The sequence below is a fragment of the Lagopus muta genome, chromosome 4 (genome assembly GCF_023343835.1).
Source record: "Lagopus muta isolate bLagMut1 chromosome 4, bLagMut1 primary, whole genome shotgun sequence".
NCBI classification, from domain to species: domain Eukaryota; kingdom Metazoa; phylum Chordata; class Aves; order Galliformes; family Phasianidae; genus Lagopus; species Lagopus muta.
In genome coordinates this window covers 2939517-2966490 of record NC_064436.1, presented here as the reverse complement: position 1 = coordinate 2966490, position 26974 = coordinate 2939517, and the positions used below count along the sequence as shown (strand labels likewise).

The 26974-nt window shown below is 39.3% G+C and overlaps 1 protein-coding gene across 13 annotated transcripts in view; it reads right to left on the bottom strand.

The window, feature by feature from the left end:
- TMEM144 (transmembrane protein 144) overlaps positions 1 to 26970 on the bottom strand; it is a 35882-nt gene extending 8912 nt beyond the window's left edge. The window contains exons 1-14 of one of the 13 annotated variants that reach the window (XM_048941393.1): positions 26856 to 26970; positions 25138 to 25293; positions 18722 to 18923; positions 17525 to 17647; positions 16957 to 17056; positions 16367 to 16447; positions 14695 to 14776; positions 13899 to 13972; positions 13007 to 13125; positions 11701 to 11820; positions 11138 to 11235; positions 9089 to 9142; positions 3392 to 8368; positions 1118 to 1984 (exon numbers count right to left, since the gene is read on the bottom strand). In XM_048941393.1, coding sequence (XP_048797350.1) covers positions 8285 to 8368; positions 9089 to 9142; positions 11138 to 11235; positions 11701 to 11820; positions 13007 to 13125; positions 13899 to 13972; positions 14695 to 14776; positions 16367 to 16447; positions 16957 to 17056; positions 17525 to 17647; positions 18722 to 18860 — 1074 coding nt within the window. In that variant the 5' untranslated portion in view covers positions 18861 to 18923; positions 25138 to 25293; positions 26856 to 26970 and the 3' untranslated portion in view covers positions 1118 to 1984; positions 3392 to 8284. Of the gene's footprint in view, positions 1 to 1117; positions 1985 to 2997; positions 8369 to 9088; positions 9143 to 11137; positions 11236 to 11700; positions 11821 to 13006; positions 13126 to 13898; positions 13973 to 14694; positions 14777 to 16366; positions 16448 to 16956; positions 17057 to 17524; positions 17648 to 18721; positions 18924 to 21308; positions 21834 to 21853; positions 23181 to 23216; positions 23274 to 25137; positions 25294 to 26855 lie in introns of those variants that run through there. The other 12 variants (XM_048941385.1, XM_048941390.1, XM_048941387.1 and 9 more) reach the window with 12 other exon arrangements.
- Between the last annotated feature and the right edge of the window lie 4 nt (positions 26971 to 26974).

The window sequence follows — 26974 nt, the reverse complement described above, 5'->3', positions numbered from 1 at the left end:
CTTCCTCTTGGCTCGATTTGTCATCTGCACTTATTGAATTCCTGCTTGTATTCCATATCTTAATTAAAAGTTTGTTTCTTCTGCTTTTCTTAGTAATCTTTTTCATGCCTTCTGGAGTTCGTCCAGTAACTGAGGCTTGCCATCACAAGTGAACACAAGCTTACATTTGGACCACTGTCTCAAAGTAGGGAGAAAAGCCACTAAGGCTAATCTAAAGAGCTCTCCACCTGCCTCAACAAATGTCCACAGACAGCTTTTCCCCCTTGAAGCAACTTGACTCTTCAGTAAGAAACAGGAGAGAGGCCACAGCAGATGCTATAGGAACAAGTAGGGTAATCGTTCATAGGCACAGTTTGAATTGCACACGCCTTCTTGAAATACTCATTATAATATCAACCAGAGGCTCTTTCTGAATTCCCAATAAAAGTGATCCAGACACAAAATTTACATTGCCATCTTAATGAGTATCAAATATTCTATACACAACGCACAGTAAATGAAGCCTGCCAATGATCTGAGTGCTTATTTACAATACTCACCTACACAACACCTACTGAGAAATTTCAAATTGAAGACTAGGCTTTCTTTGAAAAATCACTTTCTTTTAAATCTTTGCTCAGATAACTTTGCTCTGTGGTCAGTTGTTCTTGCACTACAACACAGAAAGTAGTCATTCCTTATTCACAATAATTTACTGGCACATTTTTTCCATGTTGGCTCTCTAATTCAGGACGAGGAGTTCTAATTAAATAACAAATTATTGGGTACAAGGTTACAAGGTTACAGTATTTATGATTTCTAAAAATGCCACTGTACATCTATTTTTGAGACTAGGAAGGCTGAAGTTGTACAGTGGAATACTGCTGTTGCAAGATCTCCTTGTAGGGGAGTTGGACCAGCTGACCTTAAAGGTCCCTTACAACTCTAAGGATTCCATAATTTACTGTTTATTAATTTCAAACATGCTGACCACAAAGTTGACATTTTGAGGCAGCTACTTACAATGACTTATGCTCCTCCTTAGTTGCTATGTATCTAAATTAAGTGTATCCTACGTGCCTATATATAGGCATACTGATATTTGCACAGTTAGGGTTACTGTACTGTATAGACATACCAGTATCTTGGACTGATGACATCCTTTCCTGTGCTTCGATGGCAGCTGTAAAATTTGATATTCTGAACCTTTTTCCATGAGCAAATTGTCACTAAACAAAAAGCTACAGCTTCTGAAATGTTTTCATCCTTTAAAGTTTTTAGAAGTGATTTCACAGTGCAACACCTCATTATCCATCTAATGGAGTCCAATCTTGCTGTTTTCCTTCACCAAAGTAATATAAAAGATCACCAAATCCTGGACCAGGCAGATCTTGTGGAAAACCAGAAGCAGATATTTTCTTGTCTTTTCAGCTCCAATGAACATGCAGACTTTTAAAAAACACTTAAAAATGATAGAGAGCATTAAACTTCACACAACAATCACTTAAACGGCTCTAACCACAAACACAAATTCTCTACACCAGACAGTGCTTAATATGCAATATTTAATATTAAGATATGATCAAAATCATATGCAAAGCCATTTTTTAAGGCATCTGAGAGTTTACTTGTGTCACGGGGTTATCTAGCTCTATCGTGTCCATGACAGAGGGAAGTCCACAGGCCCAAGAAGGGGAGAGAAGGGGGGGATGTTGATGATTTACAGGCTGGTTTGGCCCAGATCTGTGAGAAATAGGGCAGGAGACCCACAGATCCACACCCTGGCAAAGGGGGAAGGGTAGGGAGATGGGAGCTGGGCCTAAAAACAGAACAGCGGCAAGAATCTGAGGAGGAAAGATAATTTAATAAATATGATACCTGAATGCAGAAAGCAGAGTTCTCTGGGGTGAGTATTCTTCTCTTCTGAGAGCTGGGTATCCAGAAAGTTGTCAGTCCACAGAACTGAGAGTATCAGAACTCTCTAATTCCTGTGCTTCACATAATGCTATGATGTGAAATATGGATAACAGAAACTATAAAACCTTGACATTCCACCCCTTATTCCACATCACTTATTATACATACATATATACAAACAAGCAGTAATTAAAATGCGTTACACATGCAGATCTATATACATACATACATATATATATATATATATATATATGTATATACACACATACACACACACGCGCAGAATCACTGATTGCACTCTCCCAGCATCAAATTCCCTTGGTACACACTAAACATCCCCATCTTTCTGCATCACCCATCAAGTGCAACCAGATCCCTGTGCAGTAACAGTTCCACGGAGAGGTTTACCCTTTCCAGAAGCTGGAAGGACCCAAACAGCTTTTCCCAACATGCTCTTAATGTGTACCACAAGGACCTCATCTCCCTCAAGGTCTCCATCTCAACCGACCGATCCTCCAGTGTTGACCAGCCAGGTGGCTTCTGCAAAATGTTTCCCCCAATGCTTAAATGTTCCACCACCAATTGCTTTCAACGTGGTTTTTAACAACCCATTGTATCGTTCAGTTTTACCAGAAGCTGGCGCAAGATAGGGGATGTGATAAATCCACTCAATGCCACAATCTCTGGCACAAGAACTTACAAGGAGATTTTTGAAATGAGCCCCATTATCTGATTCAATTCTTTCTGGAGTGCCATATCACCACAGGACTTGTTTCTCGAGACCCAGTATGGTGTTTCAAGCCCCTCAGTGGTTGCCTCCACCATGGTAACCACATAACACCACTGTGAGATTATGGCAAGGTCATACAATATATATATATATATATATTTTTTTTTTTTTTGCCATTGCCCTTCCCCCCAGAGAGGTTTCATCCTCTTGGCTTGTTTAATTATGGCAAATGTTTCACAGTCATAAATAACCTGTGCAATAGCATCCATAATCAAGTCCACCCCTCGGTCTCTAGCCCACTTATATGTTGCATTGTGAGAATACAAGAAAAACTGTTCAGAGCAGAAGCTGTGGAGCAAGATAAACAGCATTGCATCTCTCTTCCTCGATGGCCTGAGATCTCATGGGCCCACCGAGGAAGAAGTAATTCGCTCTTGTTTTGTCAGTCCAAGTCTATTTGAGCCACCTCAATTTTGGCAGCTCAATCCACCTGATGGTTATTTTGTTGTTCTTCAGTAGCCTGACTGTTGGGCACATGAGCATCCACATGACACAACTTTATATCAATATTCTTTGTTTGGGCAGCAATGTCTTTCCACAGTTCAGCAGCCCAAATAGATTTACCCCTTCTTTGCCAGTTATTTTGCTCCCACTGCTGTAACCACCCCCATAAGGCATTTGCTACCATCCATGAGTCAGTGTAAAATAAAGCATTGGCCACCTCTCCTGATCCGCAACATCTAAGGCCGGTTGGACAGCCCTTACCTCTGCAAATTGGCTTGATGCTCCTTCCCCTTCAGTGGTCTTTGCAACTCGTCGTGTGACGCTCCACACAGCAGATTTCCATCTGTGATGCTTCCCCACAGTATGACACGATCCATTCTGTGTACAGGGCATATTTCTTTTCATTCTCTGGTAGTTCATTGTATGGTGGGGCCTCTTCAGCATGTGACACCTCTTCTACTGCTGATGTTCCAAACTTTTTACCTTTAGGCCAGTCCATGACTTCTAAGAACTCCTGGATGACTGAGATTCCCCATCTAAGGTTGTTGTGTAATCAGCACAATCCAGTTACTCCAAGTGGCATCAGTAGCATGATGGGTGGAGGGAATATTTCCTTCAAACATCCAGTTCAGCACTGGCAGTTGAGGTGCCAGAAGGAGCTGCATTTCAGTGCCACTTACTTCAGAAGCAGCCCGAACCCCCTCACACGTGGTTAAGGTCTCCTTTCCAGTTGGAGAGTAGCACTCTTTGACCCTCTGCATGCTCCAGAATCCCAGGAGTTGGCCTCAGGTCTCTCCAGAGGTTCTTTCTCTCAGACTCCAAGTGGGACCTTTCTCTCCAGCAGCAGTGTAGAGGATGTTCTTTATGCCCTGTCCCATCCACACCAGCCCCAGGGCCACAGCACAGGTTATCTCCTGTTTGATTCACTCAAAAGCCTGCTGCTGCTCAGGGCCCCATGAAAAATTATTCTTCTTCCACATCACCTGAGAAAGGGCGCTAAGAATAAGACTATCATTTGGAACATGCATTCTCCAAAAGGCCACTACACCCCCAGAAAAGATTGCCTCTCTTGCTAGAGAGTGGAGACACAGCAGTGATTTTGTTGATAACATCTGCCGGGACGTGACAACACCCATCTTGCCACTTTACACCTAGGAACCGAATCTCCTGGGCAGGTCCTTTCACTCTGCTCCGCTTAATAGCGAAACCAGCTTGCAGAAGCAGCAGCTTTCCCATAAGGGCAAGAAAATTAGACTAAATGACACAGACAATAAACAGATTTCCAAGGTTACCAAAACAATGAAATTTTACATTTGCAAAGCATCTATCTTCAATTAAAAATTAGAGCTAATTTTCTTATGAAAGGAAAGCAACAAGAAAAACAGGTTAGATTTAGGAAAGATTTAGTTCTGTAACTACAATTAGATGCAAAGTAGCAAGGATACAGTCTTCTCGATGTGCTACACCAAGGGGCCAGAAGCTCCTCAAGAGGCATTTTAACAGTGACATAAGTAGCTGATTTTTCTGCCCATAAGGACATAAAAACTCACAAAAGTTGATATATGAGATGTCTGTTAGTAGCAAACAGCTGAGCTGTGACAGCATCTAAAACTGACACAAACCACGTTATGAGAAACGCAAGTGAAAGCCCAATTAAATGGTGGAAGTCTATTAAGATCAGGTCTTTCTTGATGCTAAAACTTACTTCACCAAAATAGGTACAGCCAATCAGGAAAAACTGGCAGTTGCCAAAGAGATTTAATATAAAAGGTATGATGTACTAAAGAATAAAATGGATTGATACCACAAAAAAAACAAGTGTGATTGTACGTGTGTAAATGGACACACATACATACCCTCGCTTCACCAAATCAACCGTTGCTCACCAGGTTACAAGAATACAACGGGCACTGAAGTACAGTAAGTGCAATCAGTGGAGAAGGAAAAACAGAAGGCAATCACTTCACTTCCATGTCTGCAAAAGCTGGAAAAGCACAATACGTGTTAAGGGTGAATAGCCTCACAAAAGGCAAGAAAATGCTGTCTATGTTGCTAGAACTGCAAGTTGCAAGTGCTTAACTTAGAATTTTTCAATGTTTTTTGCTCGTATTATAAACATAATATAAAATGCTGCCAATCTCTAAAAATATTCAAACATTTTTTGTTTCACGTAGCTTTGGTTACCTATAAATAGTAGCTTTTTTAGGGATTTAAGAACTAAATTTCAACTACTGCACTTAAAAATGCTAGACACAAACATGTGAAACAGGAGTTAAAGATGAGGGCACACATACTCTTTGCAAATATATCTCCAGGGACTCACCACAAGCCAGCAGCCTGAACTGTTCCTTTGAGCTTGATGGCACAGTATGCTTTGAGGATACAAACTCTGATAGGGTTTTACACAACAAATTCCAGCCTTGCAATTGCACACAAAAGCAACTGGAAACCACAGTCAAAGCATCCTGGAGCCTGTGGCCTTTGCATTCCTGAGGTTCTTCCTTGTCCAGGATCAAAGCTCAGATGTGTAGGACTGCTGGGAGCAGTTTTTGCTGTGCAACTCCTGAACAAGTGTCCCCTCCCCTCTGTCAATAAGGAAAAATTAGTCATCTGTTAGAGGCCACCATTTTCCCTTGGTCCACAAATGCAAAACGTCAGGTTGCTCTTGCAAACGGGCCCTTTGGTGCAGTAAGCAGCACAAATCTTCAGCCTTTCAAGTGAAGAAGTCTTTTAGATTTTTAAGACACATTTTGTGGTAAGCATCAAGAACATGAGAAACATCTCCTCAGCTAAAATACTGCACTTCACAGTCACTTGCTACAAAGATTATATATTTTGTTGAAGTAGAATCCATCTGTCATTGCATAATCCTGGAATACTACATTAAATTTCTTTTTGAAAGCAAGGGGTCAACATAAAAAACAACATTCATTGCTAGCATGCATTGTTTGACTATCATTTTATTTTCATTCCAGATGCGAAAATGCACAGGGATCAGGTCAGACTGTTGAACTGATATTTAGTCAACCTTGAATTGTGATTGAAAAAGAAACTTCTAATGTAGATAAAACACAGAAACATATATAGAGATAGTAAATGCATTTCACTAGCTGCTTTAAAGAACATGGGAGTGAATGTATTTATTTTTCTAGATATTAATAATTTTTACAAAGAATATGAAGGAATAAAAAGAATTATGGAAGAAGAGCAGCAAGCCTAGGAAAGCAAATTGATAATGAATACAGGGAAGGAATAACGAGGTGTGAGAACTCTAAACAGGTGATGCTGAATACCCTTGTTGCAAACACCACACCCATACAAAAGTCTAATTTGGAAACTCCCTGTCAACCTGTACCTGAAGGATTAGTATGCTTTTAAGGATCACCAGAGAAAAATTCTTGTAACAAGCTCAAATATATTCTTACACATTATTAAACAGTCCCAGACATGTATACGACATTATAACTTTCTTCAAGAAGTGTCATTTTCCCATCTTGATCCTACTTGATTTTTCTTTCAATTACACATAGAAAAAATTAAGCAACAACAGTGAAAAGAAATATTCCATTCAGTTGTTTGACTGATACAAAAACACAGAGCTTTGCTGATATAAGCAGAGCCATGGTCAATTAGATCAGCTGCAGAATATTCTCTCATTAAACATTTGCTGTCAGGCTGTTGTGTATAAACAGCTCTATAAACAGAACTCTGTGGGTTCAGCATTTAAACATTAAAGCTGTATTTCATATTCCAAACTTCAGGAGCATCTCAGAAATCAGTGGAATACTGATATCTTCATAATATTCCACGTGACCACCTTGAAAAGATAGTTTGGAATAAATACATGTTTAAACCAAACCTCCTGATGCATTACCATAACGGCTTTTTAATAGATAAGAGCTGCAAAGAGATGGTGGTTTGTTCATTTTTTTTTTATTTTCCCATTTGCAAGGCAAAAAGGCAAATCAAATAGGAAATGTGCTAAAAAACATTTAACAAAGCCAATATTTGAGTCTTCCCAAACAAGAATTGTAATTGCTGCCCTAACAATAAGCAATTAAGTTGTCACGTCTCATAGCTTTACAATACAGACTGGAAGACTGTACAAAATTGCATGTGGGTTTGTTCCAGAAAGCCAAATAATGCTTTGCAGAAATGAGGAAGTGCAAAGTTGCTCCTGCCCTAGTAGATTCAAATGTTTCCTACAATCCAATCTGGTAGAAAAATACTGGGCCCACACCACACATGAACTTATGAGCATCCCTCAAGACAGAGCAAAACTCTGAACACAAGACACCTCCACTCAGGATACTCACAGCACCAAACAAAAGAGGAAACTATAGAAACAGACAGGGCCTACAGCACTACTTCATGTAGTGAAGATGGGAAACAGGTGGTCAAGGTTAGAGGTAAACTACGTCCCCTAGTTCAAGCAATGCTGCTTGTTTATTCCTAGCACAGCTGGGGATAGATTACACAGCAGGGGGAACCAGATAATTTTTAAGGTTCCTTCCAACCCAATCCATTCTGTGATTTTTCCAGACTAAAACTTGAATGAAATTACAATGTAATCTCAACATGCTATGAGTAGAGCTTATAAAGTAGATGGAAAACATAGCCATACTGCTGCTCTTCTTGTTTTGTTTTTTTTTCCCCTTAAGACTGCAGTCTGAGTGTTGCACTTTTCTAGACAGATTTAGTCCACTCAACAAGAGCTCAGTAAAAACCCCAACAATTAACCATGGTCATGATTTCTACATAATGTTATGGCATTTAAACAAAGACAGTAGCAGCAAGCACTAGTTTATTTTTCAGTACCTTCTTTTTTTCTTTCTGCATTTCCTTCAAAACTTCCAATCTGCAATGACTGGAATATTTTTATATGAATTGTTATCTTTAAAGAATAATGCCTCTAAATAAGAAACAAGTTTCACATCTTTGAATCTTATGTTCCAAAACACAAGTATTTCCAGACATACTGACACAAGACATTCCAGACATTCCTGCTAAAGGTTTTCTTTTTTTTTTTTCTTAACTTCCCTGAAAAAAAGTTATGCTAAATGTTGGACATGCATTTTGCAAATAGTCGTTGACACACACAGCTGTGCTTTTGATTATACAAGACAGCAGCACCATCTACTGGTAAGAAGATCTTCAAACTTTAGAAAAAGCTGTGGAGAGCGATCCAGCCAAAATGATGCAAAATGCTACTGAGAGTAATACGTAGTTTTTCAGGCCCTGGATAGATGAAAGGAGAGAAAAAGAAAGATACATCATAATTTATCTCTCTTCACCAAAAAAAACACAAACAAAACAAAACAAAAAAACACCCTAAAAAAATAGGGTTTAATGTTACAAAACAAATCTATCCATTGCATGAAAAGCTAATCTCATCCGTAATGGCAAATTACACACACTATGAATCTTGTACAGAATAGCTAAGGAAATCTTAGGCTACACTGCTATGCTTCAAATTCCATTAGAAAAATCATTTCAGCCGTGTTATGTTAACATCTAGTAACTTAGCCTGTTCTGTGCATATCAGTTTAAGGATCTCTGTATTGCCCATCAGAAGGACGCTCACTGCTTGGTCCTTTGGAGGATTTGATCCTGGTTTATTAGTCCATGTGATCTTTGGACAACTGCTAAATTCCCTGCTCCCACTGAAAGAACTGGCTCAAATAAAGGTTATGCTTGGCATCCCATTTCTTGACAATGCTACAGCTTTTATTTACCCCCCCGCTGCTCATAGCTCTGGAATTCCAATCTTCATTCCCTTGTTCAGAGTTCTTAATTTTTCCTGGAAAACTTATTACTGCACGACCCGACTGTCAGCTTCATAATGCAATACTTGTAAGGTGGAGAAATTGAAGAGAGACAGCTGTTTATCAAGTAATGCTGCTCTATAAGCTACACACAACCACAAGAGAGACTAGGTAAAAGGCCTACTAAGATTACCTTGATTTCTTTAAATACAAGGACTCCCCACATTGCAGCAATAAGGCCAGGACCCTGAAGAATAAGATTCATTTGTACATTACAGCATTTCATTAAAACGTGCCACATTCTCATTATTGTTTTAAGGGTGCTTGCATTTCAATTGGATAGCAAGTTTATGCATTTCCATCCTGTATTATTACAGCATTCATGGAAAAAGCATTACCATCACCAAAGTGATTGTACCTTACCCTAGGAGGTAAGATACAATAAATAATCAAGAAGGGGTAAAGAAGTAAAAGACTGTTTTTACAGAGGGCATAATTTCTTTCTGAATTACACTGTGGAGTCTGCACTAGCTATTACATGTTCTTTTAGAGTCTCCAAATAGTATGTCCAAACTACAGACTTTCATCTATCACCACATTTCAGAGGATTATTCAGGGTTTTTTTTGGCAGCCATCAAGGATATTCTATTCTACTGCGACTAACCTGTCCAACAAAGTTTGATTTTATCACTCGGTATGATATCAAGACACTGGAAAATTAAGGTTATTTCCTGTATTTCAGGGATCTGGACAAAGCACAAAGCCAGACTGTTAAGACAGGTCAGGAAAACTAGTGTTTTGTCTGTGATGTTGTCTTCCAGGTTTCCTAGCTAACAGCAAACAGTGGCACACAATGATGTTTTCCAGACGTTCCTGGTAATACAGTTTATCTCCTCTGTGTGCAATGACCTGAATTCTCACGTCTGATAAGAAAATGTCTGAAACTCTCTGCAAATGCTTCCCGTTACAGCTGCTCTCCGAAGCACCTGACAGATATTTAGACAGTCATCTTCCTCTCCCTGTCTTAAGTAAACTCAATAGGACAAAAATTTATACCAGGAGACAACAGTACCTAATGCTGAGTGTGTTTGCACATGCTATTTCTGAGTGAAATTGCAAAGTATTATTTACATAATAACTAAGGTGCTATTTCACTGTCTAGATAACTTACATTGCCAGAGGAATGCATTTTTTAAATGAGACAAATTGTGAAAGGGACGTGGTGAATAACTGAAATTCCCTCCAGAGTGAAGTAAAGGAGCAGTTCCAAAACTGCAGTGAAAGACAGGCAGCTTCTCATCAGTGCTGTCTTTAAAATGTTTCATTTAGTGATTTTATATCCTTGCCCTTTACGCATGCTGATAACCAAAGTTACTAAAGCTGCTTTCCACTAATCCTTCAGTTTGTAATTAGAATGATTCCAAGTTTTTTTTCATTGCATACTGCAGAGTTCATTTTGACTAACTGCATCTTGAAGCAAACTTTAATCCCTATTGTTTCATTAGTATTTTTTTTTCCTCTTCAAAATAGAGCTGTTCAGCAGAACATTGATTTTGATACTTATAAACTTCAATTTGCCAGAAGTTATCCAGCTTTGCAGTACCATTCAGTAGACTCCTGAGAGAGTAACAGCAAATTTGTACACAGTGATGGAATTTTTGCAACTTCTGGATGTTAACAGTTTGAAAGGTACAGCATCATAAGCAGGAATCCAACAGCCATTTTCCCTACCTAGGTATAATTATTTATTTATACCTAGGTCCCTACCTAGAAAATTATTTTCAGCAATTCAAATGCTGTTAAATGTGTTCAGGAACTGTGGTAAAAAAATACTTGACTGAATTAAGCAAAACAACAGAAAAAAATCCAGAGCAATATATACTTGGTGAGATGAAAGAATGTAACTTCTCTGCCTTTGATCACCTCAGTTCACTGTTTCATATTGATACAGTTATGTTTCCAGAGCACTGGCTTCAACACAGTTTGAAGTCTCTTACTTTCAACTCCTCCACTTCAAATTGGACTTTCAGCTCCACTTACTTTCAACTCCTCCACTTTTCACTGGCCAAAATGGTGCTTGTCATAGTCATGAAAGTTTCCAATAAAACAAAGGCTAGCACAGACAAGCAAGAGAGGCAAAAAAAAGCCCTAGGTGTGCCAAAATTTCACCTTAATTCCACAAACAGCAGGAAAAGAACTTTCACTTCAATTCTAGTCAGAGATTTTGTCGTTATATACTTACTGCAGTAATTATTGGAAAGCTGACCACAGCACTGAGATAGTGATTGGCGATGAACCAGCAGCAATTGGCTACAGCCCAAAGCAAACCAGAAACAAACCCTGGAAAAATAAATTCAGATCAAAAACATGTACAGAGAAGTACAGACTGCCATTTGTGAAACATCTGTATTTACAGCATAATAGCAAAACTGAACATTTTAGCACAGTAACTACTCTAACAAGCTAGCTCTGATAACCCAGACCAAAGCTCAAGGGATAAAATCAGCCACCTCAACTGAAGTAGCAAATTATCACTGAAGTTCAAGCTTTCCTGGGCAGTGTGTTATCCTCTAAGGCAGAGTTAGTTTTTGAAAATCCACCACTTGCAATGTCACTTTCCAGATCAGAGCAAAATTAAGGTTTTGTCCTAACTTTAATTAACCTAATAGGAGTATCTTTCAAACCAAAGTCAAATGTAAAACTTCAAAGGCTAACTACAGCTCCAGTACACAGACTGAAGTAGTCACTGCAAAGAAGTACAAAGAACTAACAGTCATTAGCTACTAATTGAACAGTACGACATACCTGGTAGTATGGCTTGGGGATAAACATTAGGTTTGTTTTTCCTGACCGCACAGTAGATCAAAAAGTAGATGGTACTTGTAAGAAATATTCCACTGAAGTGTGCAAAAACATAATCTAAGTCTGAGAGAGAAATTGAGAAATTGCTATTAGCCTAAAATACCAGCTGTTAATTTTAACTACATTTATTTAACTGATTCTATTCCTACAGACAAAAATACATAAAATGCTACTGCTAACAACTCAGGTTCAAATTGTGGTTATGAGTAATGTAACGGTCTGACTGTGGATAGATTTGGTTAGTCATACACATCCTCTTAAACATGAATTAAATGTTGCACTGACTTCAGCATTTATCACAAGCCTTTATGCATTCCTGTGAGTTATTTTTTGTAACTCTGTTAGTCAAGCAACTGAATTAATTTATAAAAAACTTGAGAAAACCCTTAAATGAGGCCACAAATTGATGGGGAGTTGTTTTACATAACCACATCCTCTCTTAACCATCTACATTTGCACTCCTGTAGATAGTCATTTCGTTTCATGTCATACATTTAAAACTGCCCATGTGACTGCACAGATAACTGCACACCAACTGATACCAGGGAAGATAAACATGGCCTTTTTTTTTTCTTTCTTTCTTTCTTATCTTGAAGAATGCATCACAATTTTGATCACTCTAATCACTAACAACAATCCTTTACAGATTGGGTAGGTGCTACATAAAACATTCCCAAGTTGGTTAAGCTGAAGCATGTAGCAAGGTAATTTCCATCTCCTCCCACCTGCAAGTCCTCATCAGAAAAGGCAACTACAATAATAACACATTGTGTCTAGTTTGGGAATACATGAAGTTCATTGTTACACTTCAACAAAAGCCTTCCATTTAAAAAGCAATACGACGTTAATTACTTAACTTCTGTACATCTCTTCTGCTCATTAATTATGTTCTGTCTTCTTTCCCATTACTAGTGCACTAACTTGGCAGCTGAGTGAGCTCTTGTCCCTCATGTTCCTGGCATACGAACCTGGTACTTTGAAAATGTTAGCTACATTTGGTAAGATGTGAAGTGAGATAAGCATGGTATCTTCTGGGTTGTTCCTCACTGTTCCTTTAATGTAAGTCACCTCTGGGAAAAAGGGAGCTCTAGCATTTAGATGGCAACAAACTTGATAACACGTAAGGTGGTGTAGAACTTGTGTTTTGTCACTGCACTTCCAGCAGTACAGTTTCATCCTGTGCCTTTATGAAAGCAGAAGACTGCTGTGTAATAATGTCATAAAGCAGAAGGGCCTTATTAGCCTTTACCAAATTGACTTGCTCTTGCATATATCGTTCCATTTCTTCTTCCATGGTCCTTGATATAAAGTACTGGTACAAAACTGGAACCGTAGAGTACTCCAGCTACGACAGCTAGGCTACATCCTCTTTAAAAAGAGCAAAAATCAGGAAAAAGAAAACAGCCTGGTGTTAATTAGGGAAGTAACACACCTGAAACATCTAAGAAAATTGCCAGCAGTACCATAAAAATGGTATGTTAGCACATCATTTTTTTTTTTAAGCAGAACTTGTTCAAAACAGTTATTTAGTTTTCCTGCACCTCATGGCCAAGTAATACAGACAACTCTTGTGTCCAGAACCTGCAACCAGTATTAACCACATCAACCAAGCAATATTTCTTTAGAAGTGAAGCTAGGAGAAAACAAAAGATATAGTTAAAATGTGCCCACTCTCAGCTTCACTTTGCAGCCAATGTTTTCCACACAAAGATTTCAAGGATAATGCACCCCTTCTCTACTTCCAGATGACGGGGGCCTCAGCTGTCAGCAGTCCCCTTGCTAGCTACCAATTCCACCTTGGACCATTTCTGCTGTTTAGTTACCATGGTGCCATGCTTCTTGCAGGTGTTTTCATCTGGAAACCACACCCGGAAGCATGGAATCCTTCTATGCTGGGTGCCAATCAACAACATGATATAAACCAGCTCTGTAATTACTTAATTGCTGTTGATGTTTACTCTGCAAATGTTGTTCTTTGGTAGGGTAAAACACACTGAACGTAGTAGAAAATTATCCAACTAGCTTAGCTATTCACATACAGACATGTGTACTGTTTGTTAGAGCATGACTATGCCTGCAAAACAAATTAACAAATTATGTTCTTATTGTGTGTTTAATTACTTTCTCTGTTAACGACTTACACAAATCTTTTTTTTACTGGAGAAAGATTGGTCACCCATGAGACATCAGACGTGTCTTCAGAAGCATTAACAGACTGTAGAAAAAGTAGAGTTTTTACTCAGTCCTGCTTTTTTCCCTTTAAAAAGAAAACAGCATCTCAGACATCATATTAATACAGCAATTCTGCTCTAAGAAGATGATAATGGAAGGAAAAAGAAGAGGAATTTACACAAACACTTTGAATAAAGAAAAATCATTTCAGGAAAAAAAAAAAAAAGAACAAACCTAACAGTAATAATTGGATCCATCTCCAAGTCTGTAAATGATTGCCTATGGATTTTGGCTTTCCTATGTTACAAAGCACTCACAAGCATTTTTAAAATCCAAATGCAGGTCTGCCTTCCAAAATTTGTCCTGTGCTGTGGATCAGGGACTGGTTCTGTAACGTGGCAAAAATCTAGGAGAACACTTAAGCACTCAGTTACCTTCCCACTAAGCATTCTCCTGCTATTATAGTTAAGTCTCTATTAAAATAGCTTCCTCTTCTCAGAGAGGGAAGAAATACACTCTGTCTGCAACTCTGCAATAAGTACTTGTAAGTAATAAAGCTGAGAAAGAACATTTGGGAAAGCCTTTTCTGTTGCTCACGTTTGACTGAATAAACAAATAAAATATAATCAATGCATATTTATACAGTTTTATGTAGTTTACCACGAACTTTAACAAGATTTGTTAACATTCATGCAGTTTTTTGCTGTTGTTTTTAAATGGTTACATATTTTCACTGCTGTGAAGTAACAACTATAGAGTACTTACAGATTCTCTCAGTAATGGTGTGCTTTCTAATGAAGCTGAAGATGTTTGGACTTCAGTTTTGATAAAAAAAAATATGACAGCACTCAGAAAAGAAAAACATACCAATGATTACTACAAGTCAGATCACAAGGATATAACGTTTAGTGTCCAGAAACAAAAGGTGTATTTGGAAGCATGCTAGTTTATTGCCACTACTATCCCAGACTCAATTCAATACATTTTTTAAATGCAATTGCTTTGGATAGTTTTAACAAACCACCTCAGCAGAAGTAAACCAGATTGATCTTGTTTTAGTCTTTAATGTTCTCTCTTCTATGTAATGCTATTGAAATGCCTCCTTTCTGTGGTGTGGTTACAGATACATGCTAATATTAGCTGTGGTAGATAACAGTCCCTTTGGCACAGCACCACACATGGTCAAACATCTGCACAGAAATTCTATATGGAAAAACTTCAACCTGCACAGAACTGGATTTGTTCCCAAGGGAAATTAAGTCTTTCTGAGTCTTCTATCACGTGCAACTGGGAGAACACTGCTCCTGCAGGGTCTCATGCATGTGCAGGAGGGGAAGGGGTATTGCTTAGTGGTGCTCCAATGCACTGACTGATTGAAAGAAAGAAGAAAGGGGAACATTTCTAATTTACCCCCAGCTCTCAGAAATCAGGTAAGTCTGGTTCTGGATTGTTTTTTTTTTTTTAATTATTTTTCAGCAAGATAATTTGATGTTCTACAAATTCTTTCTCGTAGCCATAAACACAAAGCCTCCATTTGAGGAGTGATTTATCTCCCGCTGAAGCCATATGGAGAGACACAAAAAGATGCCAGCTTCCTCCAGAGGGACTAGGTAAATATGCACAGGTCCCACCCAGGAGGCTAAAATGAAACACATGCTTCTGAGCTCTACAGAACAATATGCATATGCTTTGTGCAGCTTGCCAGGAAAACAAGTCTACTAAGGATCTTTTCCCTTGTTGATCACTTTTTCCTCATATCTCAGGAACAGGCAGGAAGCAGCTGGTGAGCTGAATGAATTTATCAGGCAGAAATAGTAGCACTGCTACGTTCAGTGAAAACCTCTCAAAACCATGCACTGCTAATGGGTAAAAAGTCACAGCAATCAAGGATGGTCTCCACTTCCCCCATGTTCTTAACTCTCTTCTTTTGTGCATTTTTTGGGGAGTATTTTGTGCATCTATTGCTTAGCATGCCTATGGCAAGCCTACTGCATTCAGGGCTGCCCTTCTGCTCCTGGAAAAACCTCCCTGGCCAATCAGCTGGAAAGCAGAGACAACTGCTACCTAACAAAGACCATCGTTATTCTATGTTTAGCTCAAAACATGAACAAATAATAAACTAATAATAAAATGAGAAGTCCTTCCAAAGGTCCCAAAGGAAGCCACTGTTTGGCAGTTGCTGGAGGGAAAGTAGACAGGGAGCTGCTATAGTGAGTGCACCACACATCTGTCTTGACCACGTCTACCAGCATAAAAATACGTTTCTGTTCTGAAATCTAGGCATGGAAACAAAAAGAAAACAGGTATGGACAACCCAAAAATTTCGTGGTAAATCACTTTGCAAAAAATAGTTCAATCCATTTGCCTGCTGGTTGCATTTTTCCCGTGGTTCTAAAATACGTTTTTAATGTTACAAAAATTAATCATTACTTTTTACCTTAACAGCGAAAGTCCGGCTCCAATATAATTTAAGACTGGTCTCGCTACCTCTTCTGGGTCAATTCCAAACCATCCAAACCTGAAATATTTAACTATTTATTCTTAGCTGCTCTGATTGCACACCAAATACTATCATCTAGTCTCGAAGATCTTTATACACAGAAATAATTCAGCTGAAGTTTACATTAGAAATATTGGATCGATGCTTCAGTTGGCTTGCAAAAATTTGCGTTTATTCAAGAGTAATCTTTAACTTAATTGAAATTGATTTTTTTTTTTAAATCTGGGTATTTAAAAGTCAAAGTTAATTTGAATTGTTTTATCAATCCATGCTGCAGAAGAAAGTGCTCTAGTTTTATGTAAAAAACCCACATTATTTATTTACTCAATTATGTTAATAAACATGACTGGGCATTTTCTTGCTATTGAGGCAAAGGAAACAAAAAAAAGATAAAATAATTCATCTGACTACTTTCCACATTGAAAGAAAAGATCTTTTAAGTATCCTTTTTATTGGCAGTGGTGCTTACACTCCAGCTGTTAACAAGGAAAGATAAACATCAGTAACGTATGATTTAAAATGCTTACCTGGAACTTGCCCAGCCTGTCAGCAAATTGAAAGAAGCCCATATCAAAAGACCAAGAGCTAAGCCTATGGTTTTAATAATAGGAACAACTGTGATGTTGCCTGAAAAAGAAAGAAAAAATAAATAAATAAAAATCAATGACCCACAACACCAAAATTGAAATCAATTCTAAACCAGACTGTGGTCTTGCATATCTTAGTTTGAGATTTGAGATTCAGTTTAGTCTGAGAATGTTCAGAAGGGGATGCAATTGAGGCAATTACAGGTTGGTAGCAACAGCACTTTTTAAAAAAGAAATACATTGAAATCACAGACTTTCCCTCAACATCATTTTAAAAGTTATTTTTGGTGTGAATTTGCTGCTTATCAAATAAAAAGCTGGAGGCATTAAGTAGCTCCACCCAGCATATGCAGTATTACTATTCACAATTATACTTGCTCCAAAAGTAAAGCTCCATTAATAGCAGGACTAGAAAAGCCAAACCATTACCTCATATAGGGAAATGGTTTCATTGCTGTTTTTGTGATGAGTTAGGATTACTTTGTTTCTCAAGGACTGGAACACTTACCTGTAGCCCACAGGAAGCCTCCTACCATAGCCAAAGGCCAAAAGCGGGGGCAATTCTGGATTAAATTGACCACCAAAGAAACTATCCATATGGAAGCACAGAGAATCCATTGGAAGAACATTCCTATGGAAAAAGCAAATGTGCACAAGAGAGAAATGGCAGAACATGGCAAGCGTGAGTCTCTTGCCTCTGAACGTACTCTTTTAGCTTAGATAGTACACGAAAAAAATGAAACCTGGTCACTCTCTGTCAATCTATTCTGTGCTATGCACTCTATTAAAAAAAATAGAATAAAATAAATTGGTGGGCAATGTTTACACAGGCCCAATCCCCAAATGCATGAAAGTTCTGATAGCTTTCTGACAAAGAGGATATTAAGTTACTGAAAGCTTCTCCCACCACTGCAGTAGCAAGACAAAACTCCTTCAGGGCCCAGCTCATTAATACACTGAGGATGACAAAGTTTGGACAAATCAACCTTCACTGAAGGGGCAACTAAGCAGACTGTTTAACTTCATGCCAGCTAAGGCTTTTACTTTAAACTATCCTTGTCTTTCTAGGACTGCATTTGGTACAAAAAAAAGAAGCCTGTAATACACATAATGATATTAAAAGGACACAGTTGTAGATACGTTTCTCTGGGGGCTGGTTATTGACTATGCTTCACATAAACGTGCAAATACAACATGAAACCAGTATCATTAAAGTGATAACATTCTAAGGAAATTATAAGAAAATAGAAATGATGTTTCCTCTTATTAGCATTACTAACTATAAGTATAAAAATATTCTGATTGGTCTCAGGTCCACAACCAAAGGGCAACACTCCGAAAGCCTTTTACAGTGTTATTATAAATATATATTTATATGTATATAAAATATGCATATATAAATGTATGTACTTGAGAGTCCTTACTTTTACCATGCTGGGGACACTTCACATTCTGCTGGAAGATGCTCATGAAATCATCATTACTGTTAAAAAGAGATTTACTGCATCCTGAACTAATGCATTACTGCTCTACATCAGAAAGATGTAGATGAAAGATGCTCTACATCTACTCTAACATCAGAAAGAAAGTTTGAACCAGGCTGTATTGATACTTATAAATGTATCTATAGAAACATTCACATTTGCAGGTGAAATATTATTCCTACTAGCAAAAGTAATAAAAGTAAAAATGTAGGTAAGTTTACCGTCACCAGTATCATATTTTTTAACTGGCACAAAATTTGTCCCAAATAGAAGAACAGCTACTGTGGAAGAGGTAAATCCAATAGCTAGATCTGTGCTATTGCTGATGTTAAAGGCATTGTAGGCTCTCTCAAAGCTCATTTTTGCTCTGAAGGTGTCTCTTTTTGTAGAGCTTTTCTTTTGTGCTGCAGGTCTTGAAAGGTTCTGAAATCAGAGAGCAGAATTAAATATGTGAGTATAAAAAATACCATTCTAGTTCAGAAACCTGCAATTCAAAGGACACTAACATTTCTCTCTGAGAAGTCTGCAAGAACAGGGAACTATACGATGGAATCCCATGCCACACAACTGTAATCACAGGCCAATTAAGAACAGATGCACGCAATAATCGGCGCACTTTGTAACTTCACAGAAATTGAGGCTGAAAACACGATGCCATGAGTGCAGAAGATTCGAATCTGTGAGTAAGGGGAAAACTTGCTGCCTAGGGAGACACTGAATTGTAACATTCTTACTCCTGCAGGCAAACTGGTCACACAGGTGTGTAAAAAAGCAGGGATTTGAACATTAGATAAAACTATTACTAGAAGCTAGAGCAAATTGCAACCTCGCTGCCTACAGGTCACGAATAGGCACAGAGATTCAACAGATTGCCATAGTGAGCTTCACATAGACTATTAGCAAGCCACAAGAATTGCTCTAGTTGGCATAAAGCAGGAATAAAGGTTCATCTTTCCCTTTGAGTAGCAGGACAAGCTGCCTCAACAGTTTCTTCTTTCATTTCATAGAATTACAAGTAATAGCCACAGATTTTTTTCATCTCATAACAACGTCTTCTTTTGTTCTTTTGGATGGAGATTCACCTTGAGGTTACACTCAACAGAAGTGTCCCATATACCTCTGATATGCATTTAACAGAAAAAGTGCCTCTGAAGATAACTATCCAAGAAAAGCAAACGTGTAAGAAACAAATAGGAAAAGCACTTGGAACCGTAATCTGCAATACGATATTTAAGTGGCAGTAGGTAATTTAGTGGTTGTTTATCCTCTAGACTTCCTTTTTTCAATGAGAGATTTCCACTGTTAAAAACAAACAATTACTCTGAGTATAAAGGGACATATTTATAGAGGTACGCAATCCTGCTGTTGATGTAACGCTGCTTATTCTCATTGTAATGACTTCCCACTGCAGTCTGAAACTCCCCAGTGTAGTGGACCAAGTGCTGCCTGGAGGAAAGAAGCTAAAAAAGGATGGAGGAAATTTTGCCAAATCAGCTAAGGGGTGCTGCAACTGTACTCTGCGAAAAAGGAAGAGCTGAGCCACAGCATGTGCTTTCATCTTGCTTAACCCTCCAGCCTCAGCTGCTCTGCAGTCCTTAGAACACTGAGAACCACATCTGCTGAGATAGTGCTTTTATCTAAGCTTCAGCAGAATCATCAGTGCTGGCTGAATTTAATCAGTTGTATTAGCGAGTGAAAAGTTCAGTCACACAAGTACTGTTAACAATTAGTTTCTCTCCATGAAAGATCATTTTTTCATTAAATACTTCTGAAAAAAACACAAATGACATCTAGAAGACTTACTGCAAAGGTACAATGGCACAGGTATTTCAGTTCTCTTTTTCTCATTTACTCTTCGCTTTCCTTACTTATTTAGAAGATAACCTCCATCAGATGATTTTCACTATACTTAAAGATTCTGTAAAGTACATTTTGCCTGGGAAAACTTCCACTTTGTCAGTGGATATAATAAGGCTGAGATTTCTTCCAAGACTGAACTCGCAGGCTGAGAAACACCTTGTGACATCACAAGAATAAATCAGAATAGATACAGGCTTACATCAGCTAGCTTCATGCCATCAGGACTGACTCATAGCATGTTAAATGCCTTTCACGTAAGGCACTAAGGCTGGCTTTTTCCACAAGAAAAGCCTTTATGCTATTAAAGACATAAAAATAAAGCTGATCACATTGCATCTCTCTGAGTGCAGGGTTCAGTTCTTCAGTTTTTAGATAAATAAGTATAAATAAGTCATTATTCACTTAAAATATTAAGAACCTTTCAAATTCAAAATGGCTTGTCATCCTTCTTGATTTTTTTAATTACATATAAATGTCACATTAAAAATACTTCATTCTTATATCCACTAGGAGAAAATCTGTGTGACGCAGGGCAAGATGGCATCTAACGGATATAAAAAAATGCACATTGAAGACAATAGCACAACTGTAGAACTATAACTATGACACAAAACCCACACATTTCAGTTAATTGAGGAGGAGCATGCTCCATTCAGTCTGATGAAAACTCTGCAGCTCTCCAAGGTTTTGGGTACTTACTCTCCAAATTTAGCTAAACATCAGGGCCAACTTCCAACTCCATTTTAATGAGTTCAAGAGCAAGTTCAGCTGGACAAGACCTGGAGCAACTGGATGAGCTTCAGTGACAGCACTGCTTTAAGTGGGGAGTTGAACTATATGACTGTCAGAGGTCCCTTCTAAATTAAAATTAATCTATGATCCAGTGTCAAGAGCAAATAATGTACTGACATACAGCACTAAGTCAACTGCACTTTTGTTTGCACGTACCGGGTCAATAACCTTAGTCTTGTTCTGAGAGTTTCAGCGGACTCCTGAAAAACCTCTTGTGTTGTCTACAATCCTGTAATTGCCAGATGAATAAGCTTACACACCTCCAATGGCTTACAGCTAACAAATGCACAGCAGGGCTATAGCTGAAGTTGCCAGGATGTCAGAACACAGTGCTTGTATCTGCAAGTCACAGACAGTTGTCACAGTTACCAAAAGAAGTTCTTCAGTAAGTAGCTGAAAGGTATTTCAGGGTTTCTGAACTACAGAGGAAATATAGTTTTGTTTGTATACATTGGCTTTATCCCAGTAACTCCAATGGCCTATCTCACTAAAAGTTTGTGTTCTCTGTTTTCACTGTTTCCTCAGGAATACGCCACCATGTTCCTTCACACAGAGGGATGTGAGGTCCTGGCACACGCTGCCCAGAAAAGGTTGGAGTGCCCCACTGTATAATCAAAGAATATTAGGATGTTATAACCACAAAATAAACAAGTTAGGCAAAGCAGACTATGATAACAAAAGAGAATAAATGGTAGGCTTACCCCTATCCTGGGCTCACCCACAAAATACCAGCAGAGGCGATCTCCAGAAGAGATCCGTCCCCATTGGTAGTCAGCTCTTCAATAGGTCTAGGAGGGGTGCAGCCAGGAAGCACAGCTGAATTGCCTTCACCTGTGCTCCTCTGGCTGACTCATGGCTCGCCTCAGGTGATCAATCAGAGGTTCAGGCCGTGACTCAGCAGTTCCCATACACCCACCCCTGGAGATGCTCAAGGCCAGAGTGAACCAGGCCCTGGGCAGCCTGAGCACAGCCTGGACAACCAGCCCACAGCAGGGAGTAGGGACAGGGTGGGCACTGAGGTCCAAGCCAAGCCATTCTGTGACTATTACCTTCACCCTCCGCAAGAGTAACACAGCGGTGCAGTCCTTACAAACAGCTGTGTAAGCAAGAAGCCATTGCAAGTTGGATCCACAGTACTGCCACAATCTGAAAGTGCTCACGCTGACTTGATTTGCTTAGAAGCTGTATCTAACACTGCTAATTTGCACATTTTTCCTATGCTACATTTCCCATTCAGGATGGATATTTTCATCCTCATTTGAGGAGGCTCCTGTTGGCTCCTTGGTGACACAGCAGCTTGCTCAGGTGACACCGGGCCCACTGCTCATAGAACCACTCAGTTTGGAAAAAGACCTTAAAGATCATCGAGTCCAACCACAACCTGACCATCCTACCCTAACTCTAACAGCCCTTTGCTAAATCATGTCCCTGAGCACCACATCCAAACGGTTCTTAAACACATCCAGGGATGGAGACTCAACTGCCTTCTTGGGGAGCCCATTCCAGTGCTTAACAGCCCTTTCTGTAAAGAAGTGTTTCCTCATATCCAACCTAAACTTACCCTGGCTTAACTTGAGGCCATTTCCCCTCGTCCTGCCACCTGTGAGAAGAGACCAACCCTGCTCTCACTGGAGGCACCTTTCAGGCGTTTTGAAGAGAGCCATAACGTCTCCCCTCAGCCTCCTCTTCCCGAGACTGAACAGCCCCAGTTCCTTCAGTCTCTCCTCACAGGCCATATTCTCCCAGCCCTTTCCTGATGAGCTGAGTGTTTCTGCTCTTCCCTACGACCACGCTTTCCAAAGACAGGCAACGCTTTCACTAAGCACGCAGCACGGAAAAACGTGCTCACCACGCTGCCAGACTCTGCCCTCCTAGCAGCAGGCTGCCATTGCCCCAAGGCCGCCATTAGGCGGAACACGAGCGAGCAGAGCGCGGCTGCGCTTCCCCGGGCTCCCGCAAGCCAAGCGCTCAGACACCGCTTGTGGGGAGGCCGATAGCAACGGCCCCGACAGGCGCCCGTCCCGCAGCCCCGCTGCCCACCCCAACCCCTCCACACCGCCTCACCGGCCGCCCCGCCGCTCCGGCCTCCCGCCCGCCATGCCCCGCCCCCCGGGTCGGCCCGCCTCCGCCCTCTGTCCCCGGCCGCGCGGCGGGCATCCGTCCATGCACCCGGGTTGAGGTGAGCGGCCGCCGTAAACTGCCGCATTGTTCAATAATCAAGTCGTAAAAAGGAAATATTTCACGCGTATATCACGGAGCTTTCTCGCTGTTTGCCCTGTAAGGATTTGACCCGCAGCAATTAAAGCACAGACTTATTAGTCAGCATGTTTAGTAACGAAGCAAACATCTCTGTCCTCTCAAAGTACAGTTCCCAGATGCCAGCTCACGTTGACAGCCTTAAAAACACAGCATAAGCCCAGCACAAGCACTGCGTTCCAAAATCCATGCTAACTATAATAATGACTCCTTTTCTTCCTGCAGGCCCATTGGCCCCACACAGCCAGCACTGCACCATTCCTCAGCCATTTCAACGTGAATATCTGCCCCTGTGACAAACACAAACTGATCTGGTTTCTTCTATAAATGAGCACACTGCTGCTGCTGTGTTTCAGCAGTTATAACAAGACAAAAAAGGTTCAAAAAATTCAGCTGTTCTGTGTCTAGGAATGAAAAGAACTGGAAACTACTTCCTAATTTCCCCTCTTCCATCCATGGCCCTTTTCCATTCCATCCAATCCAATATTAGGTTTGGTATTCCAGTGCCCCTAGGCTTAGGAATAGATAACACTGGCTGTGGAATATTGGTATATAAAGAAGTGACATGAGAAGAAGCTGACTTTAATGGACACTGATGGCAATACCATGAAAATAGTTTGCAGCAAGAAATAAACACTGACTTGTAAGCTATGTATAGGTGCAACAATTGAGGTCAGTGTTGGAGGAGACAACTCTCATAGTTCAGTCTATTCTTCCAAAAAAAATACTCCAGACTTTTTGTGAACACAGAGAAATGACCCTTTCAGCTCACTTTTGTGCCCTGCTGCATCTTTGTGTTATTAGTTATACAAGAAAGAAGAATTCTACCAAAGAACAAACGTGTCTTTATCTTTCCTGAAACACAAAGGAAAGTTTGTTTTCCAAACGAGCCCATAGCCATTTGTTGGTCATTTTGTGAAATCTAGTAGGGCACTGGAGCTGTATACAGGCACTGAGATAAACAATGCCTGAATGTGTTATCTTTTAAAGATCCAGAAAAGAAATTTAGATGCAAATATCTGTGCAGTTAACAAGATATTGAATTCTATGTAGCTGAATACATGCAACCTGGATCCTATGTAGTTAAACACATGCAACCGTTCATTTCAATAAACTTAACAAGATAGAATTCTCTTTCCTGAACATGAAAAATTAAGAAAATACTACGGCCATAGTCACAGCAATCATAAAAAAAAAACTTCAGTGATCAACACTGCGCATCAGTGGGTACAGCACATTTTAGCTTCTAGGCTACAAAGGAACTCAGGAAGGAAAGAAAAATCCCGTATCCCTTTGTAATTTCCACCAGATAATCTTTAAAGAATTCCTGTAAGAAGATTGCGTAGATTACAGAATTTAAAAGAAATGCCACGCCAAAGGAAAAGTATTAATAACTGGAACAGGCAGTGTTTCACAACTGCTTGATTGCCATGGACAGGCAATTGTACAGTCCGCATGCAGGAACTGGACATTCAGATATACTGTTGCAGTATATCTAGCATGCACTAGCAATGCAAGGTGAAAAAAATAATAACATGCTGAGATAGTTGAAAGAAGTACAGTGGTTACAACCTTCATGCTGATTTGTTTAAATGGTCTGTTTACTTCCCATTATTTATCTTTAAAGAGAGAAACCTGTCTTACGCATTTCGAAAGACTTTATGTGTATGTGCAAATATGCTCCGTGCCCTGATTCTACCCGTATAACTTGCTGATATTTAGCACTCACTTTGTTTCTTTCTTAGGTGGAACACAGGAGGCTGTTCACAGGACCCATTTATGTTCTCTCTTGGTCAAAGCTGGCACCTCTTCAATGACCATTCCACCTTTCAGCAGGACCCTCCAACATGGAAGGCTGATTTGAGAAGGTCCATATCATGCAACCCTTTTAAAGTGTAAACAATTTAAAGCAAGATTAGCCATATTTATGCTGATATTATTGATAGACTCGTCCTGAGCTTTTTGAATTAAGAAAAGTGGTGGTCAGTGAAAAAAATCCACTCACAAAGCTTTGTAACTCAAATTAGACCCATGTGAAACATAAGTCTATTCTTCAATCAGTCTGATCCCCCCTAGGGTGTTAATTGTGGAACAGGCAATGTCCCTATTAGTTTAATTGCAGCAAACATATCCATTTTATTGTTTTGTGCTTATGCCAGACAAGGAGTCAGAAGTCATAGCTTCACCACTGCCTCACTGCTCAGCTCTGCACAAGCTCTTCTTACTGCCTCGACTCTCCTATCTGCACAGTGACTGTGCTGTGCTCATTTTGGAAAGCTCAAATAGAAAACCCTCCTGTTTAGTAGCACATTAGTAGCATTTTAAAAGCCACTGTTTGTTTCTCCCCGCAAGAACGTATGATTGTCAGACATTTCAAAATGCAGAGGGCCTTCTTAGAAAAAAGAAAACCCTGGAAAAATGGGGATTTCTTCTGTTCATTTGTGCGCAGTGCACTAGAGGGCCCTCAGGAGTTAGAAACGGATGGAATGTACTTTTGGAAGGCACTTACTTCACAGAACTTTTCATTACAGAATTTAAAATAGAAGAGGGCTTTTTTTTTTTTCCCCATAACGTGAGGTTCATGTAAGTTTATAGCAGTTCGTATGCAAACAACCTAACAGCATGGTTCGGTTCCAAACAGTATTTGGCTTGTAATGAAGTACATAAATGTGAACTGTACTTAAAACTGGAATATGGGCTAGCATTCTTTGAGAATGTCAGTTTTACTAAGTTATTTTTATTAACCTAAGGAATTCACCAGGACAAAGGATGAGTCAAGCTGAATAGGTAAGAGGTTTTATACCTTTTATAGCAATAAGTATACTGTATGCACTTATTCTATCTTTGTTTCTTTGAAAGGGTATATAAGGTACTGTGATTTTATTTGAAAAACTATTGCTAGGTCCTATTTTATGGTTTCACAAGAGTGTAAAGAATTAAATATCTTTCACTTTTAACGTGGATTTACAAGTAATATGAACTGTATTTACATTAAACCAGGGAAATTTGTTACTGCTACTTTATTTTTGTATTACTGAGTATATGCATATTTAACTACTACAGTTACTGCTTGTTAGAAGTGTGTAATTTACAGCATTTCCATAACATGAGCTTTAGTAAAGACTGTCTTATAAGAAAAAAATGAAAATTTGGATTTGATAAGCTTTTCTTCTAATGTTGGAAGACAGCTAGCTGAGATTACAGTTTGAGCCTGTATTTTGTGATTTTGCTGTTTAATTTACATTGTAACTAGAAAGTGAAAGATGTATTCTGGAACATTTCTAGATGCATATTGTCTCATTTAGAACTTCTGTCTCTTTAAATATAGAACCACGGATGCTGAATGTGTGTAATGAAATGAAATGGTACTATTAACCATTTTCTTTTTGCAGTTTGCAAGGGAGAACTTCAGATATTTTAGACTACAAGTGAGTAAACTTTGCTTACGTAGCGGGCTCCATTCATTCTCTGAAACCAATCACTTGCCCTGTGGTGGCTGATAAGAATTCAACAGCTTGCAGACGTGGAGTGTCAGCATCCTTAGTACTAAACACATTCCCAGGCAT